The 16,980-nt window shown below is 45.2% G+C and overlaps 1 protein-coding gene and 1 long non-coding RNA gene across 4 annotated transcripts in view; one reads left to right on the forward strand and one right to left on the reverse strand.

Annotated features, from left to right (window-relative positions):
- LOC310758814 overlaps window positions 1-13,703 on the reverse strand; it is a 30,248-nt gene extending 16,545 nt beyond the window's left edge. Inside the window, exon 1 of the long non-coding RNA XR_014545950.1 lies at window positions 13,582-13,703. This is a non-coding gene — a long non-coding RNA (uncharacterized lncRNA). The remainder of the gene's footprint in view (window positions 1-13,581) is intronic.
- Window positions 13,704-13,750: 47 nt separating this feature from the next.
- ATL2 (atlastin GTPase 2) overlaps window positions 13,751-16,980 on the forward strand; it is a 31,060-nt gene continuing 27,830 nt past the window's right edge. For all 3 annotated transcript variants that reach the window (XM_083605222.1, XM_083605220.1, XM_083605221.1), the window contains exon 1: window positions 13,751-13,958. In XM_083605222.1, the coding sequence (XP_083461348.1) occupies window positions 13,889-13,958 (70 nt within the window). In that variant the 5' untranslated portion in view covers window positions 13,751-13,888. The remainder of the gene's footprint in view (window positions 13,959-16,980) is intronic.

The raw sequence follows: 16,980 nt of genomic DNA on the forward strand, positions 1-16,980 counted from the left end.
TGGGGTGGGCTATATGATGTATGATAGCAGCATACCTTACAGCCGTAACATTTAATTTATATTATTTGCTACCTTGCTTCATGTGTATCTCAAAGCAGACGAGACTTTAAGCACGATTTTAAACCACTTCTCTTTTCCTAAACAAGCAAGGGATTTCTATCTGGATGGGGCTGTGACATGGGGAGGAAACCGGTTTCCAGCTGAATGTCAACCACCCTGAATCTATTTGCTCTGATTTGATTTTTAAATTGGAGCAAGCAGCAGCTTTGTGGGTCAGCAGCCTTCTTGGAAAATGGTTGGGAAGGGCAAAGCCTGATCTGGATTGGAGCTTTGCTAACAGTAAGAGACGTGGCCAGTTAAGGACATAAGAAGACCCTTGCTGGATCAGGCCCATCTAGTCCAGCATCCTATTCCCACAGTGTCCCACTAGATGCAACAGAACTCTTCCCACCTGCAGTTTTCGGCAACTGGTATTCAATTGCAAGTGTGTGATTCAAACACATGCCTAAAGTTGTGGTCGTCTGACCCATTGTGAGGTTTCCTAATTATTATTTTCTGCTTCTGTTTAATGTGTTTTGTTGCGGCCTGTTATTTTAATTTGCTTTGTTTAATATTGTAATGGCTGTTTGCTTTGACAATAAATGATTGTTTTATGCATTCGTTCTATTTGCAGGTAAGGGGTGCTTCTGCCTTCCTCGCGTATGTCAGCGGAATTTTGTGTGTGCCTTTGCCGAGTCGTTGCCTTAGGAAAAATTTTGCACAGAAACTCACTCCTGCCACACTAGTCTTTTCTGTAACTCTATAATTGCTCTCCTTGCAGACTGATGGCTGAAAACTGTAGTAGACTTGTTCCTTGACAGCTTTCCCTGTTAGCATCGTCTTTAGACAAGGAAATGAAAAATGCTGGTACTAGGCAGAATAGATCTGAGACTGGTGTATGATTTTGGCTCTTGTGTTCACACTCAGGAAATCTAATTTAAAAAAAAATAAAAATAAAAGTAGACTTTGCCCCCTAGCTATTTTGTACTACGGTTCCTATCAGCTCCAGCCATCCCCAGTCCATCAGGTTCACACCAGGCTGGCCAAATTTGCTTTAAACTTTCAGGCCAATGGCTTTCACCTTTGCTACAAGTGACAGCAGCAATTTCTCCTGGCTTCCCCCGTCACCCATTTTTAGAGACTCTGGACTAATATCTTCTATGGCACTGGATCAGCATTCTGTGTGGCCAAAGGGCAAAGGTGCTATTGCATTATTGTTAACCATTCCCTGGTTATGGTTGGGTAACTTAGTGTTTAGAATGTTGTAATTGCAGCAAATTATTAACTCTCCATTCCCTGGGAGTTATTGGAGAAATTGTTCAAGCAACCATAGACCTCCGTTTATGACTTTGTGGACAACAATCATATGGGGAAGAGAGACACTTGTACCCATGTACAAGTAAAGACAGTTGAAGGTACATTTACTGATGTGAAAGAACATTCACATTCTAGTGTTCTGGAGCCAGGTGTATTGGGGGGGAGGGGCGCAAGTTTTTCCTGCCTCCAGTGTGTTAAAGTAAAGCAGACTATGGTGAGCACCTACTGTCTAGTACCTGTGGCATCACTGACATGCACACATACTGTAGTAGTTTTTCCAATGGCATTTAAAATGGTTGTTCTTGTAAAGGATGAATGTGTTTTTTAAAAAGTCAGCATTCCATCTGAAGTGCAAGGGATGGAGCACATCTGAGACCCGATACAGTATAAATGTATGTGCCCAAGGCAAGTTGTGATGCGAGGTGGTGAAGAACCAACACTGCCCAGTATTAAGCACATTATATGAGTCTCCACATTCTAAATCAGAGATTGGGGATCTGTGACTCTCCAAAACAGCATCCCTTGTTTTTTGGTCATCCTGGCTGGAGGTGACGGGAGCTACATCTGGAAGGCCACAGGTTTCCTACACCTGTCCTAAGTTGTGATTCTGTTTATCTGAATTCCTCACTGTCTGAATATTATTCTGCACTTAACTGCAGTTGGTTTAAAGCTCCGGAGTGTAGAACAGGCTAGTCTAGACTTGTCCGATGATCTCCTTGGGTTTGACTCAGAAGAATTCTGAGCTTACAAGCATGAATAAACTGCTAGTAATTTGCCAGTCAAGTGCTATAGGCAGGAGGTGCTGGGGTACGAGGAAGACATTTTGGTAACAATGGTATTGTGTGGTTAAGTTGCAGCAGTTTGATTCTTCTTTAGAGGAAGTCTTATCCATTCATTTAAATGCTCTGTGCTGAACCATACCAAGGAATATAATAATAATAATAATAATAATAATAATAATAATAATAATAATTTATTATTTATACCCCACCCATCTGGCTGGGGTTCTCCAGCCACTCTGGGTGGCTTCCAACAAAATATTAAAATACAGTAATGCAACAAACATTAAAAGCTTCGCTAAACTGGGCTGCCTTCAGATGTCTTCTAAAAGTCTGGTAGTTGTTGTTCTCTTTGACATCTGGTGGGAGGGCGTTCCACAGGGCGGGTGCCACTACTGGGAAGGCCCTCTGCCTGGTTCCCTGTAACTTGGCCTCTCTCAGTGAGGGAACCACCAGAAGGCCCTCAGCGCCTAGGTAGAACGAAGGGGGTGGAGACGCTCCTTCAGATATACTGAAGACAAAAAAAACTCCATTCTTCCGCCCCACAGAATCTGCACCGTGTCTCTTTCTGTATGCTTCACCTATCTGTGATTTTCTGCTCCCCCGCCCCACTGATTAAGAATGGGAGCCGTGTTTCTGTATTCAACTGTGACAGCGCATGAAGAGTCATTTTGTACTACAGGGTAATCGGGGCACCATGACCCTCTACAGCCTGTTGTATAATTATGTTCCAGTATATGTGCAGAGATAAATTGTGCCAGCAGTAACCCTTCTCTTTGCTGGCAGAATCCTCTGGCATAAAGGTTGTAATAGTTTTTAGAGCAACCTCTGCTGGAGTCAGAATCTCCAGATTTTATACAGATTTACACACACTGTCCTTATTTATCAGACAGGGTCCATGTTTTCAGGACGTGAGTACAGAACCGCAGGGGTAGCCAATGTGATATCCCCCACATGTTGTCAGCCTTCAGTTTCTACCACATACTCTGCAAGTGTCCCAGAAAAACCGAGACATCCTGTGTGTGTTTTTTAATTGAGGGAGCATAGCGGCCATTTTGGTTGCTGTGATCTCGCACGATTTCCCCTCAAAGAAAGCACTTTTCCCTCCAGGGCTGAGTTTGTGGCAATCCAAACAGCAGCTGTGCTCTCGCAATTAAAAAACGGGAAGATGGCGCCTCAGATTTTGGCTTCAATGTGTTGGAAGATATGCCATCATTCTTATGTATTGGCCCTGAGGTCTGTGGCTGAGTAGGATTCTTGAGTCCAACAATATCTGTTGGCTGCCCCAACATAATAAAGCAAAATCTTTGTCCTATGATGTTATCTGTTGAACCTTAACATAGTCATTACTTACTCAGCTGGTGGTAACGAAACAGCTTTATGAAACAGGGTTACATACCTGTTTAAGAGTTTACCAGTGCTTTCAGCAGCAGATTCTTTTATTTACTTCATTTGGTCTTGTTGGCTATAAAAGGATGGGCAGCCAATGCTGTGCTTGTTTACTCAGATGTAAATTGTACTGAAATCAGAAGACTATACTGTCCTAAACACTAAGGTTTGCAAACGACCAGTTAATAGGCACATGTAGGTCATCCCAGAACCAGCAGTTCAAGTGATTAGGTAAGGTTTGGCAAAGGGTGCCAACATGAGCTTTAACAGTTGTAGGGGATTATAATGATCAGCTTTAAGATTTATTGCAAAAAAATAATAATGAAAAAAGCTGGATTCTTATGCATTTACAGTGCAAGGATTGTAAACCAGATTTGCTTTATTGGAAGAATCTTTGTATAGTTACTGATAAACCTGTAAATGGCTGGGCATTTTTTTTTAACAGCATCTACAAAACCAACAATAAACTAAACTAAAACAATGAACAATAAAGTAATAGAACAGCAGCAATATGAGCCAACAAAGCAGGGCACGGAACACAATAATAACCAGTTTCTAAAGGATAATCTTTATGAAAAAAGAAAAGGCTTTTCCACCAACAGAAGTATAGTGTCCAGGTCAAGGGAAGTAATAGTACCACACTATTCTGCCTTAGTCAGACCTCACCTGGAATACTGCGTCCAATTCTGGGCACCACAATTTAAGAAGGATGTTGACAAGCTGGAAGCAGAGGAGGGCGACCAAGATGATCAAGGGTCTGGAATCCAAGCCTTATGAGGAACAGTTGAGGGAGCTGGGTATGTTTAGCCAGGAAAAGAAGAGACTGAGAGGGAGGTAGGATAGCCATCTTCAGAGATCTCAAGGGCTGTCACATGGAAGAGGAAACAAGCTTGTTTTCTCCTGCTCTGGAGGGCAGGATTCGAACCAATGGCTTCAAGTTACAAGAAAGGAGATTCCAGGAAGAACTTTTTAATGGTTAGAGTCATTTGACAGTGGAGCGGACTCCCTCGGAAGGTTGTAGACTCTCCTTCCTTGGAGGTTTTTAAGTAGAGGCTGGATGGCCCAGCGGCGCATAGGCCCTGGGCAGCTGAGGAGAATGGGCAGCAGCTTTCTTGCCCCCTCTCCCACTGCTCTCCACCACCGGGTCAGGCCTGACCTGGCAGCGGAGGCGGAGCTATTGCGGCTGGGCACGCCTTGCCATGACCAAGGTGGCATGCTCTCCGCCGCCAGGTCAGATGTGACCTGGCGGTGGAGCTACTGCAGCTGGGCATGAGGTGCCTTGCAGCCAAGAAGGGTGGGCAGCAGAATTGTCGCCGACTCTCCTGCTCTCTGCCGCCGTGTCAGGCCTGACCCAGGGGCAGAGCTGCACCAGGCACAAGCGCTACAGCCAAGGCGCAGCCCCTTCTGGCATGGAGCCAGGCTCCGATGAAGGAGCTTGCTGTGGGGGCACCTGTTTGCACCCCCTTTAAAAATTGTGCTGGATCCACACATCCTTCCACAGTGGGGACATAGGTTTCTGGGCAGGAATTGATCATGGTGAGGGTTTGCCAAGCGTGCTTTCCTTTTAGCACTTTTCTCCCTTTCGTCCTGAGTTCGTGCTTCTTCGAAGCCCACAACACCTTTGGTAAAGGCTGTTCTCCAACTGGAGCGCTCGCAGGCAGGTTCTTCCCAGTTGTTGGTGTTTATACTACATTTTTAAGATCTGCCTTGAGAGAGTCTTTAAACCTCTTTTGTTGACATTGGTCCACGTAGGTCAGTAATCAGTGGTGTCCAAACTTTTTTCAAAGAGGGTCAGATTTAATGAAGTGAAGGGCCGTGAAGGCCAACCAAAGGGCCAGCCAAAGTTGTTGAGGATTTTTTTAGGCTGGATTAAACCGACTGGCGGGCTGGATTAGACCCCCAAAGTGGACTTCGGACATGCCTGGTACACAGATTGGCAGCACCAGCTCGCCAAAGTTACAGACAGGGGTTTCCCTTAGCTCTAAGCTGGGGGTTGAGCCTGGGGCATTTTGAATGCAAATCTAGAAGCAATGTCCCTGGGCTAGTCCTTTGTTTGCTTTCAGGAGTGAAGCGGCTGTGTGTGAACCAAGGCTATTCCACAGCATCAAGGCTACCCGCAGGAAGGCTGTTGTTCTGTTAGATAACTCCTCTCAGATGCGAGGTCAGTGTTTTAATTTCTAAGGCCCAGAGCTCAGGCCTGTGTGACACTAAGGCAATGACATTTTTATGTACTGAGTTGAATAGGATCCAACTACCCTGAAGAGAACACTAAATGTGCTCAGAGATCAAATACAGAATGGGGGATGCTAACTGAGGCCAAAGGAGCAGGAGTGGCATTACAGAACCAAGTAGAACAATACCTGCAAGAAAGGTTTTCGTTTGGCGTCTTAAGATATAATAATGTTGGCAAGCCTCCCTGGGAAGGGAACTGCGATAGTGGGGCATGAAGGCTGGCAACATCAACCGTGCTCTGTAGGAATCCCTTGCAGATGACTGAATTGCCTGGAAATAGTCAGGTCTTTGTCCATGGACTTTTCTTGGCAGGGATACTGGAGTGGCTTGCCGGTTCCTCCTCCAGGTGGATCACGTTTGGTCAAAACTCTCCACTATGACCTGTCCATCTTGGGTGGCCCTGCACGGCATAGCTCATAGCTTCTCTGAGTTATTCAAGCCCCTTCGCCGCGGCAAAGCAGTGATAGTTAAAGCCATGGTTTTCCCAGTAGTGATGTATGGAAGTGAGAGCTGGACCATAAAGAAGGCCGATCGCCGAAGAATTGATGCTTTTGAATTATGGTGCTGGAGGAGACCCTTGAGAGTCCCATGGACTGCAAGAAGATCAAACCTCTCCATTCTCAAGGAAATCAGCCCTGAGCGCTCACTGGAAGGACAGATCCTGAAGCTGAGGCTCCAATATTTTGGCCACCTCATGAGAAGAGAAGACTCCCTGGAAAAGACCCTGAAGTTGGGAAAGATGGAGGGCACAAGGAGAAGGGGACGACAGAGGATGAGATGGTTGGACGGTGTTCTTGAAGCTACCAGCATGAGTTTGACCAAACTGCGGGAGGCAGTGAAAGACAGGAGTGCCTGGCGTGCTCTGGTCCATGGGGTCATGAAGAGTCGGACACGACTAAACGACTAAACAACAAGTTAGGTCATGCATCTGTAGCAATGACCAGAGGAGGAATGACTGCTGGGAGGAGTGCAGAGAGGAGAAACGCCATGGTGCATCCGCAGCAGCAAAACCTGACGCCTTCATCTGCCCTGGCTGCAACAAAACATGCCTCTCATGCAGCGGGCCTCTACAGCCAAATTAGGCACTGCAACAGTCCAACATTTTGACTTCACCCTCAAAAGTTCACTACTCCACTGTGTCCCGAGACAGATAGATGCCAGCAACAGCCAAAAATAGCCTGCTCACCAGTTGACACCTGCCTTACCTATGAAGGCACCTGGAAATGAATGTCAGCAGAAGACATTAGCAGGATAAAGCCTCTGAGTTGGCCAGGCTTGGCATAAATACCAGGAGAGTTTGGCTTGTTGCCCTTGCTTGATCAACAGTGCTGCATTTTCTGCCAGCTGTTCTTTATCCATCTCGGGCAGTTCACCTTAGGGGTCCTAGGTGGGAGATAAGTTCCACGTTCTGGATTTGGGAACAGATGTTACAGCAATGGTGGATTCTACTGTGTGAACTTGTGTCTAATTTCAAATTTACTGCCCAATGTAATTTCCTGAAAAGCTTTGGTCATCCCGATTTCAGATGCTGGTTCAGAGAAAGAAAGAAAGAGAGAGAGAGAGAGCGCAAGAAACTTCCTCTCACATCTTATTCTGTTTTTGTAGTCGTGCCAGGGCTCTGGCTTTAAATCTCTAGAGTGGTTGTGTAACACTCAACAGAGGTGGCAGCCTGCAAACTTTCAATGAACCTGTTGTCCTTTCCCCCGTTAATTATTATCGCAAAAATAAAGAATCATATTGTTGTCTATGGCCGCTGTGTTTTTACAGTACTTCCTCTATTTCAATCCATAAGCCTCTGAAGAGTTATATAAAGTGAAAGCCCAGCTACTGAGATCTTTGGAGTGTGACATGTTACTTTGCAAAACATATCTGGGTCTTGACTCTGTTTTCTGGGTCTTTCCAAAAGGGAGCTTCATATTGCAAACAGGTCATTCAGATATTACAAATGGGTTGCTGGCAACTAGTTTAAACCCTCCCCCCCAAAAAAACCTCTTGATTTTTTGTGGAAGGGGTAATTCTGAGTTAAATGGGGTGGGGGGAATATGGGCTGGAATTCTGATGCCAACAATATTGTGTGGACACTGCAAAAGGTTTGCATACATGACTACTGATCCCACAATAAACATCCACCTGGTAGCACCCTCTTTTCCTTTTTTTTTAATTTAAAAAAATCTACGCATGGTTATTAGGGTTGAAAGCATCAGTCAATGAACATGTGATAAAGATTTGCTGGATGAAAATGAATGCATTGATAGTATTTTAAGTGTTGCTGTACACTTTGCAAATGTACTGATGCCATGGTAGTAAACAGCATGTGAAGCCTTTTGGTAAACTGGGCCTCATTAGGCAGAGTTAGACAGGCTGCATGTGGTGGCAGATGGAGATGGGGTAACATTAAAGGATACCAACTTGTCAATGACAGCCCCTCTGAATGCTCATTTCAGGTTCCTCTTCCTTTCCATAGAACCTACTGGCAGAGCCACATACCGGTATTCAGAGCACATATTCAGAGCATGTGACTCCCACAAAGAATCCTGGGAACTGTAGTTTGCCCCCCACAGAGCTAAAATTCACACCACCCTTAACAAACTATAGTTCCCAGCCATGTGCTTTAAATGAGTGTTGGATGTGCTTTACATGTGTGCTGTGGGTCTTCCCTATGCCAATGCCATTTTTTCCTTAGACAGGAACATAATCTTTCCGCTATTGGTTAAGGCAGTCTCCCACAACATGGAAGTCCTCCAGCTCCCATCAGCCCCAGCCAGAATGGCCAATGCTCAGGGATGATGGGAGCTGTAGTTCAACAACAGCAACGGAGGGCGACGGATTCCACACCCTTGACTTAGGGGAAAGCACTGTAATAAAAGTATTACAGTGGTCTTTGTAAGATTCCTCCGCTTGATGCGGAGAGCAGCAGCTGCTGCTAGAAACAGATAGCGTTCATGTGGAAAGTTTCCACAACATGCAGAAAAATTATGAGGAGAGGGCTGCTGTTATGGGAGCAGTGGAGGCAAGGCACCACACATAGGCTGTTTTAAGAAATTCCTGCATGTTGAAAATAGCATGCAGGCTAGACCCAGACAACATGGGGAGCCAGCTTGACATAGTGGTTAGAGTGCTGGACTAGGTCGTGGGAGAGCAGGGTTCAAATCCCCACTCATGAAGTTTTCTGGGTGACCGTGAGCCACTCAGTATCTTTCAGCTTAATCACAGAATTGTGGAGTTGGAAGGGGGTTCAAGGGTCATCTATCCCAACCTCCTACAATGCAGGAATCTCAACTAAACGATACACAACAGATGGCCATCCAACCTCTCCTTAAAAACCTCAAAGGGTTGTTGAGAGAGTGAAATGGGAAAGGGAAGAACCATCTATACACCACTTTGAGCTCCTGGGAGAAAAGGTGGGATATAAACATAATAATACATAAAATGAATGGGAAGAGACAAATAGTGTCACTCTGTTCATTTTCTAAGTGAGAGATAACTTCTTGTGTTTTAGATGCAGGGCTCCAGTATCTTCCTCAATATCCACTTCACTCCCTGACTTTGAGGTGTCATCAAGCAGTCATTAGGAGCTGTGGAGCAAGGGGTACTCTGAGCACACACAGCTCTACTTCTCTATAACCCCTCAATCAGGAGAGGCTGTGAAATATCCGGATCAGTGTCTGAATGCAGTGGTGGAATGGATGAGGGCTTGAATCCTGGTGAGACAGAGGCTCTTTGGGTGGGTGGTCCTCATGTCCTGGAGATAGGAAAGTTATCTGCTGCAGATGCACTCCCTCTGAACGAGCAAGTGCGTATCTTGGGGGTACTTCTAAATAAATTGTTGTCATTAGGTGCCCAAGTGTCCTCTGTGGCTAGGAATGTCTTTTACCACCTTTGTTGGGTTAGCCGGCTACAGCCATTCTTGGACGGAGATAGCTTGACCGGTGTAGTTCATGCTTTGGTCACCTTGAGTCTGGACTACTGCAATGAGCTCTACTTGGGGCTGTCTTTGGGCCTGGTGGGGCAACTATTCAGCTGGTGCAGAATACTGAGGGCAGCTGGCTGGGACCATGTGATGTCCTTGTTGAAACTTATGCCCCCTGAACAACTTAGGCCCCAGGGTTCCTTAGGGACTGCCTGAACCCTTATATCCCAGATCAATCACTGAGACTATCTGCAGGGCTGTCGTTAGTTGTTATTTTGAGTTGGGGAGGCTCCTTTGACAGCAACAAGAAACCGAGCCTTTGGTGTCATCCGGCCAGCTTTGTGGAATGCTCTGCCAACAGAATTTCAACAGGCACCTTCTGTTTCAACTTTTTAAACGCCTGATGAAAAGTTCTACATTCCATTAGGCTCATGTGGGCCATTAAGAACACATCTTTCCACAGCAGAAAGCTGAGCTCTGATTTTAAAGTGGTTTTTATTGTACGGTTTTATGTATAAAACAAAAAAAAATTTTTTCCTTCCAGTAGCACCTTAAAGACCAACTAAGTTAGTTCTTGGTATGAGCTTTCGTGTGCATGCACACTTCTTCAGATACACATCTGAATGCACACGAAAGCTCATACCAAGAACTAACTTAGTTGGTCTTTAAGGTGCTACTGGAAGGAAAAAAATTTTTTTTGTTTTGACTATGGCAGACCAACACGGCTACCTATCTGTAACTGGTTTTATGTATAGCTGTTGGAGACCAGTCCGGTATTTTTTGATGAATAGCAGCATATTAATAAAGAGATAGATATATTTCTGTTGGTTGAAAATGAGGTAGTTGTAAATAGTGATCAAAGAATAAGAAGCAAGAAGCAAAATAGTATTGAACTGATACCTGAACAGTCTCAAGAAGCAAAGACAGTCAGAATGGACTAAGGGCTATGGTGACCTTCATGGTACCCGATCCCTAGCAACATAGATTTTAAATCACGGCGTGAAAGCAATTTTTTTTTACTGCATTCTTCCTCCCAAAGCAATCAACATCATGAGAACTGAATGAATCTCCTCATATATAAATGAACAGATTATTCAGGGAATTGGCTTTCTCAATCTATCTTAATTCATGCTCTCAGCTGGGCATTATTAGCAGCTGGAAAATATCCCACAAACAGCCGCCAGTTGGGATGCACTTTTAGAATCTTCTTTCTGTGCTTGGTTTCCACCAATGTCATCAGTTTTAGAAAGTTACCCAGCCTCTTTCCCGTCCTCCGACTAGGTCGTCTGCAGCGTGTCCCCTTTCTAAATATATCTGGTGCAATCTAGACCAAGTTAAACACTTCTAAATGCCTCACTAATTTCAGCAGGATAAATTTAAGCACATGCTATAGGTCTGCAGTTGGAATCAGTATGATATTAACAGTGCTCGATGTTGTCTGGAGTGTGTAGTGATATTTTTAAAGACTGTAATTTCAGATAGCATAATGCAGTGCTTGCCCCTTCTTGGAAGAAGGAACTCTGAACCCAGACAAACTATCTGGGGGGCAGAGAAATAAACAGACGTACAGTAGACACAGGCGGGGGATGAAAATGAGAGTTGAGACTCTCAGGAAACTTTCTTTTGTCACTTAAAATAAGGCCATGCAGAGAAGTGCAGAAGATAACAAAAGATATATGTTGGAGCTTTGATGTCTTTTCCAGTGCTGTTCATTATAGCCAGGATCCAATAAATAATGAAAACAATTTTATGAGCTCAGGGATGAGGAATCTGTGGTCTTCCACTTACTGTTGGACTCCAACTTCCATCAGCTCCAGCCAGCATAGCCAATAGTCAGGGATGATGCAGTTGTAGTTCAACAATGGGAGAACCAGAGATTCTTCACCCATGCACCAGCTCATGAGTACTTTGGACAACTGCCCCCACGACAAATCACTTTTGAAATGGAGACGAAGTTCAAAAGCAAATTGCAATATTGCATTGTAGACCCCTGGTGAATGGGGGGAAAGTCAGAAAAATTCCCATTGGGATCATGAAAGAGACAACTCTTTGGATTGCAGGCTGTGTATTTTTGAAAGTAAGCAAAGGAACTGCGCACGGACAACATTCAAAGTTCATTTTGGATCTTGATAGGGTATTAAATGTGCTGCTGTACTTTCAATGTCTTTGGTAAACCATTCAAACCAAGACAGCCGTAGTCAAAATAACTTCCCAATCTTTCTTTGGTCATTGTTCTTCAGTACAGCCAAGCAAATACATGCAAGATTGAAAAAAGCACTCTATAACCAGTAATGTCTCTTTTAATTTTTAATATTTGTTCCTAATTTATCAGTGGCTGTCTTTCTGAATTAGCACAACTACATTCTCACGGAGAGCATTCTCTTTTCAAAGAGCACAGCACTGGAAGACATTTCTCCCATTTCAAAGCTGAAGTAACAATTTTCATGTGTGAAAGTGACAGTGAAGCTCTTATCACATTCCTTGTGATAATACTTTCTCTGTAACACAATTTCCTCCCAACACATCCCAAAAGATAGGTCTACAAAGTAAAAAATATGGATTTGAGTTTAATATTTTCTCTTCAAAAATATACATGACATATGTTGTGAACCCTGTATTTATTTATCTGGAACAAGTTCTTTGCTTTTATAATCAGGATTACTGTACAGGAATAAATTTATCAAGGGACCCACTGATAATGCTTTGATTATTTGAAGGAGATTTCTTCAAACAAATGGCAGAAATTGACAGCAAATCTGCTGATAGCTGAGAAAAATATTGAAGGGAAGGGAGATCCGATGCAGTTGGTTCCTTGAATGGAAGCCCCTTCCATTCACAGAATTAGATCCCTCCTATTAAATGCACGATATTGGAAGAAGAGCAACAAACCCCCAGAAACTAATGAATGGGTTCAAAAGATCTCGGGTGGTGCCAAAACTATGAAGCTGGCATCTGCTCAGGCAGAGGAAATTTGGACAATTGCCAAGCAATATGGCAACCTATTACACTAAATGCAAAATGGCATTAACAGGGTTTTTATGTTATGATTTTGCAACTTTACTTCTCCTCAAAGAGCCAATATCCTCCTGTCAGGAATCTGTAGCAACTTCAGAGCTCTGTGTGGAGAACAGACTGAACTCTCTCCCACCCCACCTTGTCCTATACCCAAGTTGAGGCTTGCCACACAACAGAGGAGGAAAGTTAGGACTTGCCTGGTGCGAAAAGAAATCCAGGTCCTGTTAACCTTAAATGTACTTAAGTAAACAGTAGGAATTGATGTCTTTACTTTGCTGTTCAAGGCTGCAATCCTATCCCCACTTCTCCGAGAATAAGTCCCATTGAATTCAAGGTGGATGTAGGTAGAGGTACAATTAAAAACAAAACAAAAGCTTCCACCATCAGAGGCTTTGTGGGAAAAGGAAAAAAAATATGACTTGCTTCACTCAAGTGGGGGTGAGGATTCCGTTTTCTGCATCAAAATGGCATCCTCAGTGAATGACAGTTAAACTGTTAGTAAGTAAGCATAAGATTGCAGGCTGCACCTGGGAATAAGCCCCATTGAACGCAATAGGCCTTAATTTTGAGTGGGCATGTATATAGGATTGTGCTGCAAATTACTTTGATCACCACTGTACCTTATAGTGTATTTTAAAAATACACCTGCCATGAGCTGGAAGCCTCTCCACCTCTTTCCTAACACCCTACTATGCTTAAAAACCAGGTCAGACTTTGGTTATTGATGGAAGGGGGGGAAAACAAATGCACTCTGTGCATGCTCAGAGGCCCCCACCCCTTTCAACTCTCACATCTTTCCGCTATTGGGCCGCAGTCACAGCAAACAAGACCAGTGGCTGAGCTCGTAGGGGTCCTAAAATGAAAGGAAGAAACAAATAATCCGAATAATCCGCAGCCTACCGACTTTTCCGCGCGGGATATATGAGCAACGGCTTTAGGACCCGGGAGGCGTCGTTTTGCCTACGGCGACGACAGCCAGCAGAAGAGCCGAGGTGAGCGGGAAACGGCCGGAGCAACCGCGCAGGCGCCTTGTCGGTTGACGGCGGGAGGGGGAGGGGAGAAGAGAGAGAAGCAGGAGGGAGAGCACGCCGCGCGCGGGCAGATCATGCCGGCGCTAGGACCATCTCGGCGGGCTCGGCGCGGGCGCCGATAAAGGGCTCGCGGCGGCGTTTGACGTCACGGGGAGTTAATTTTAAACCTGGACAAGATGGCGGAAGGGGACGCGGCTCGGTTCGGGCAGCGAGTAGCGCTGCCCCGGCTACAGCCGGACTTGGCAGGTAAACCGAGCGCCTGCCTGGGGTCTGGAAGGCGCGGCAACGAGAGAGGGAAGAGCGCGGAGCCTCGCTGCTCTGGGCGGGGGCCCGGGGCCTAGAGCTCCCCCGCTGCCTCCCCGTCCCCCGGTCTCTCTCTCTCTCTCCCTCCCGTAACGGCTGCGGGCGGGACTGGCTTCCCTCACAGGGGCGCAGCGTGGCGGGAGGACGAGCCGAGGGGCGTGGGGGGGGGGCAGAACAGAGCGCCGACGGCAGCGCGACGGGAGCGGTCCCTCGGCCTTTCCCCGCTCCCCGGCTCCGGCCAGGCCGCGGCACGGTCTGTGCTGGTCTGGGGGAAGCGGGGTGGGTGCCGTAAGGCCTCCTGCTCCTCGGGGGAGGTCGGTGGGTGGTTGGGCAGCCGCCTTGCCCCCAGGAGGGCGTTGGCATCTGCTGGCGGGGCTGAGGAAGGGGAGTCCGTGGGTCTATTAGGCGGGCCAGGGAGGAGGCGGGTGACACAGCGTGGCTGGTGCGTGGAGGGGAAAGATCTGTAGGATCTCTCGTGGATTAGGAATCGCTACGACAGGCCCGACTCTTCTCCCCCACCCCCTTAGAGGAGTGTGTGTGTGTGTGTGTGTCTGTCTGTGTCTTAAGACACACACACAGCAATGCCTCGGAGGCATGTTGTGTTGCAAGCTCTGGCGGGTGTACAGAGCCGGGTGGAAAGAGCCAGTGCCCCACGTGGTAGAGGCTAGCTGGTCTGCGGGGCATGGGAGTTTGTGGCCTCCTTCCCGAATGCTTCTGGAGCAAAGTGGAGGATTTGCTCATAAGAAGGTGTCTTATACCAAGGCAGACCCCTGAACCTTTGAGCTCCGTGTTGTCTTCACCAGATTTCAGGTTTTTTGTGGAGCTGCTGCTGCTTCTTTACTGGACTCCTGAGATCCACCATATGGAGCCAAGGACAAAATAGCGGAGGTGGTGGGGTCAGCCTGCTCCCAGAGTTAATGAGCATACTTGATTCATGCTCAGTCCAGGGATTTGTTTTCAGAACTAGAACTGAGCTCACAGTTCAGATGCACAAATATTTGCTCTTGGTTTTCCTCCCAAGCTTTATTCAGCTTGGCTGCCTGATTTAGAGAAGGAGAGAATATAAACAACCGGGAGCTGGAATTCTTGCTGATCTCCTGTTATTCACTTCAGTTTATATTCTGCCCACTCCTGGTCTACACTTACTGGCAGCTATGCTCCAGAGCATAAGACTCACAAAACATGAGTCTCTCTCAGCTCTACCTGGAAATGTCAGGTTTGAATCTTGCAGGTTCTACATTCAGAACATATGCTCAGCTATTATCTGTGCCCCTCCTTCATGACTTCAAGGTTGAATAGGTGAATAGTTTGGTTATGTGGATCACATAACTCAGTCTTTTGAGGTATGATGTTAGACTTTTTTCAGTGTCTACTTCAGTGATATGGGGAAATGTGTAGATCACAACAGTGTTAGACTGTAGAGCTAAGGTATATCAAATGTTAAGTTCTATATGCAAAATATGGCATACTGGAGATTTTCAGTTGCTAGTGTTAGGAGGAAAGGTACTGTAGCAGAGCTTCACAGGTGTAAGGTGCTAACTTCATGATTGTGAATGGGGAGATCTGTTTCTGGCTGGTGCTTGGGAGCTGTGAGTGGTAGTTTTGGATGCAGTGTTGCATGGAGAAATGTCTGGTTGCAATGTTCACAGCTTGTATACTGTGACCTACTTCTTAACAAAAGTAATTTCTTTCACTCCTGCTTTTCCTGCCATGGAAAAGAATCTCAGTTATGCTGTTGTATACAGCTAGTTCATGCAACTTGCCCAAACTAGCATTTGCATGTCTTTTGTGCATCTGAAAAGTTGTGTCGGGCAGGGGGAGAAATATGAAATCAAACTGATAACCGGAGACCTTATTTTCCCCTCTAATGTGGTCCAAATTGGCAAATGCCCAAGAAGTCTTGCTTTTGTGTACATCATGTGATAAACTTGTATGCAGGTTTGTTGCCAAACCACTAGGGGGATTTGCTTGTATAATGCTTGTTCCACTTCTTTCCATAAATAAACCTGGCAAATGATAGTGCTTTGACACCATTATGTGTGTAACTTAGAAATATTTAAATAAAGTCTCTCTTCAGGGGAAATTCTGTTCTGTTAGAAAGCTAATGGAAACAAATCTGTTAAATAATTGGTGGCATCTATAGTAGCTGGCTTATTTTAACACTTAAAGCTAAGCATGAAACTGAATTAATCAACCCCTTTTCTGGAAAAAAAATTCTTACAAATATTTCTAAAAGTGTGTGCAGTTTACCCAAAATAAAGCCTTTGGAAGTCTTAGTGTATGAACATATTCAGAACTACAGGTATGTGTGTACATTCTGTAACAAGTGCTACACAGGTAAAAAAGCAAAGTCAAGGGCTTGGAAGGGTAAGTAAGGTGTGACTGTAGACTTATGGAGAGCTTACATGAGTAAGCATCTCTGGAACACAGTAGAAATGCTTCTGAATAAATTGAATTCCACACTTGAGGCCAGGAATCTGTTTGGCAATCACATCGTGGAAGGGCATGAAGTGAAACCTCTTCCAATGGCAAAGTTTTCTGGCACATCCAAAATGAGGGGGCCATTGTCACTTGCCTGGTTCAGTACTTTAGAGGCATGTGGAAGTGGTGAGAAGTGTATGCAGCTTTAAAAGTTTCAAATGTAAAGCTAACCCTTTATTTCCTCCTGCTTCTTCTGCATGTGCCAGATGACACTGAATGGAGGTTTATTGCAAAATTTAGTGAAAACTTGTTGGTTCCCTGGTAAAACATGTATAGGCACATACTGTACTACATATTTGTTCATCTTGGGTACCTAGCATTCTAACACCTTATCCCAACATACTAGTGTTGTCACCAGGCAAAATGTCTAGTGTTGTATACCTCTAGCAATCTTGCTTAAAGTTGCTGGATGGGGTACTTTATGGGTTCATCATGTCACAATTAATAGTGAAAATGTTTTGAGATAGAATTTTAAACTAACTTT

The sequence above is a fragment of the Podarcis filfolensis genome (assembly GCF_964270895.1).
Source record: "Podarcis filfolensis genome assembly, chromosome: 3".
Taxonomy (NCBI): domain Eukaryota; kingdom Metazoa; phylum Chordata; class Lepidosauria; order Squamata; family Lacertidae; genus Podarcis; species Podarcis filfolensis.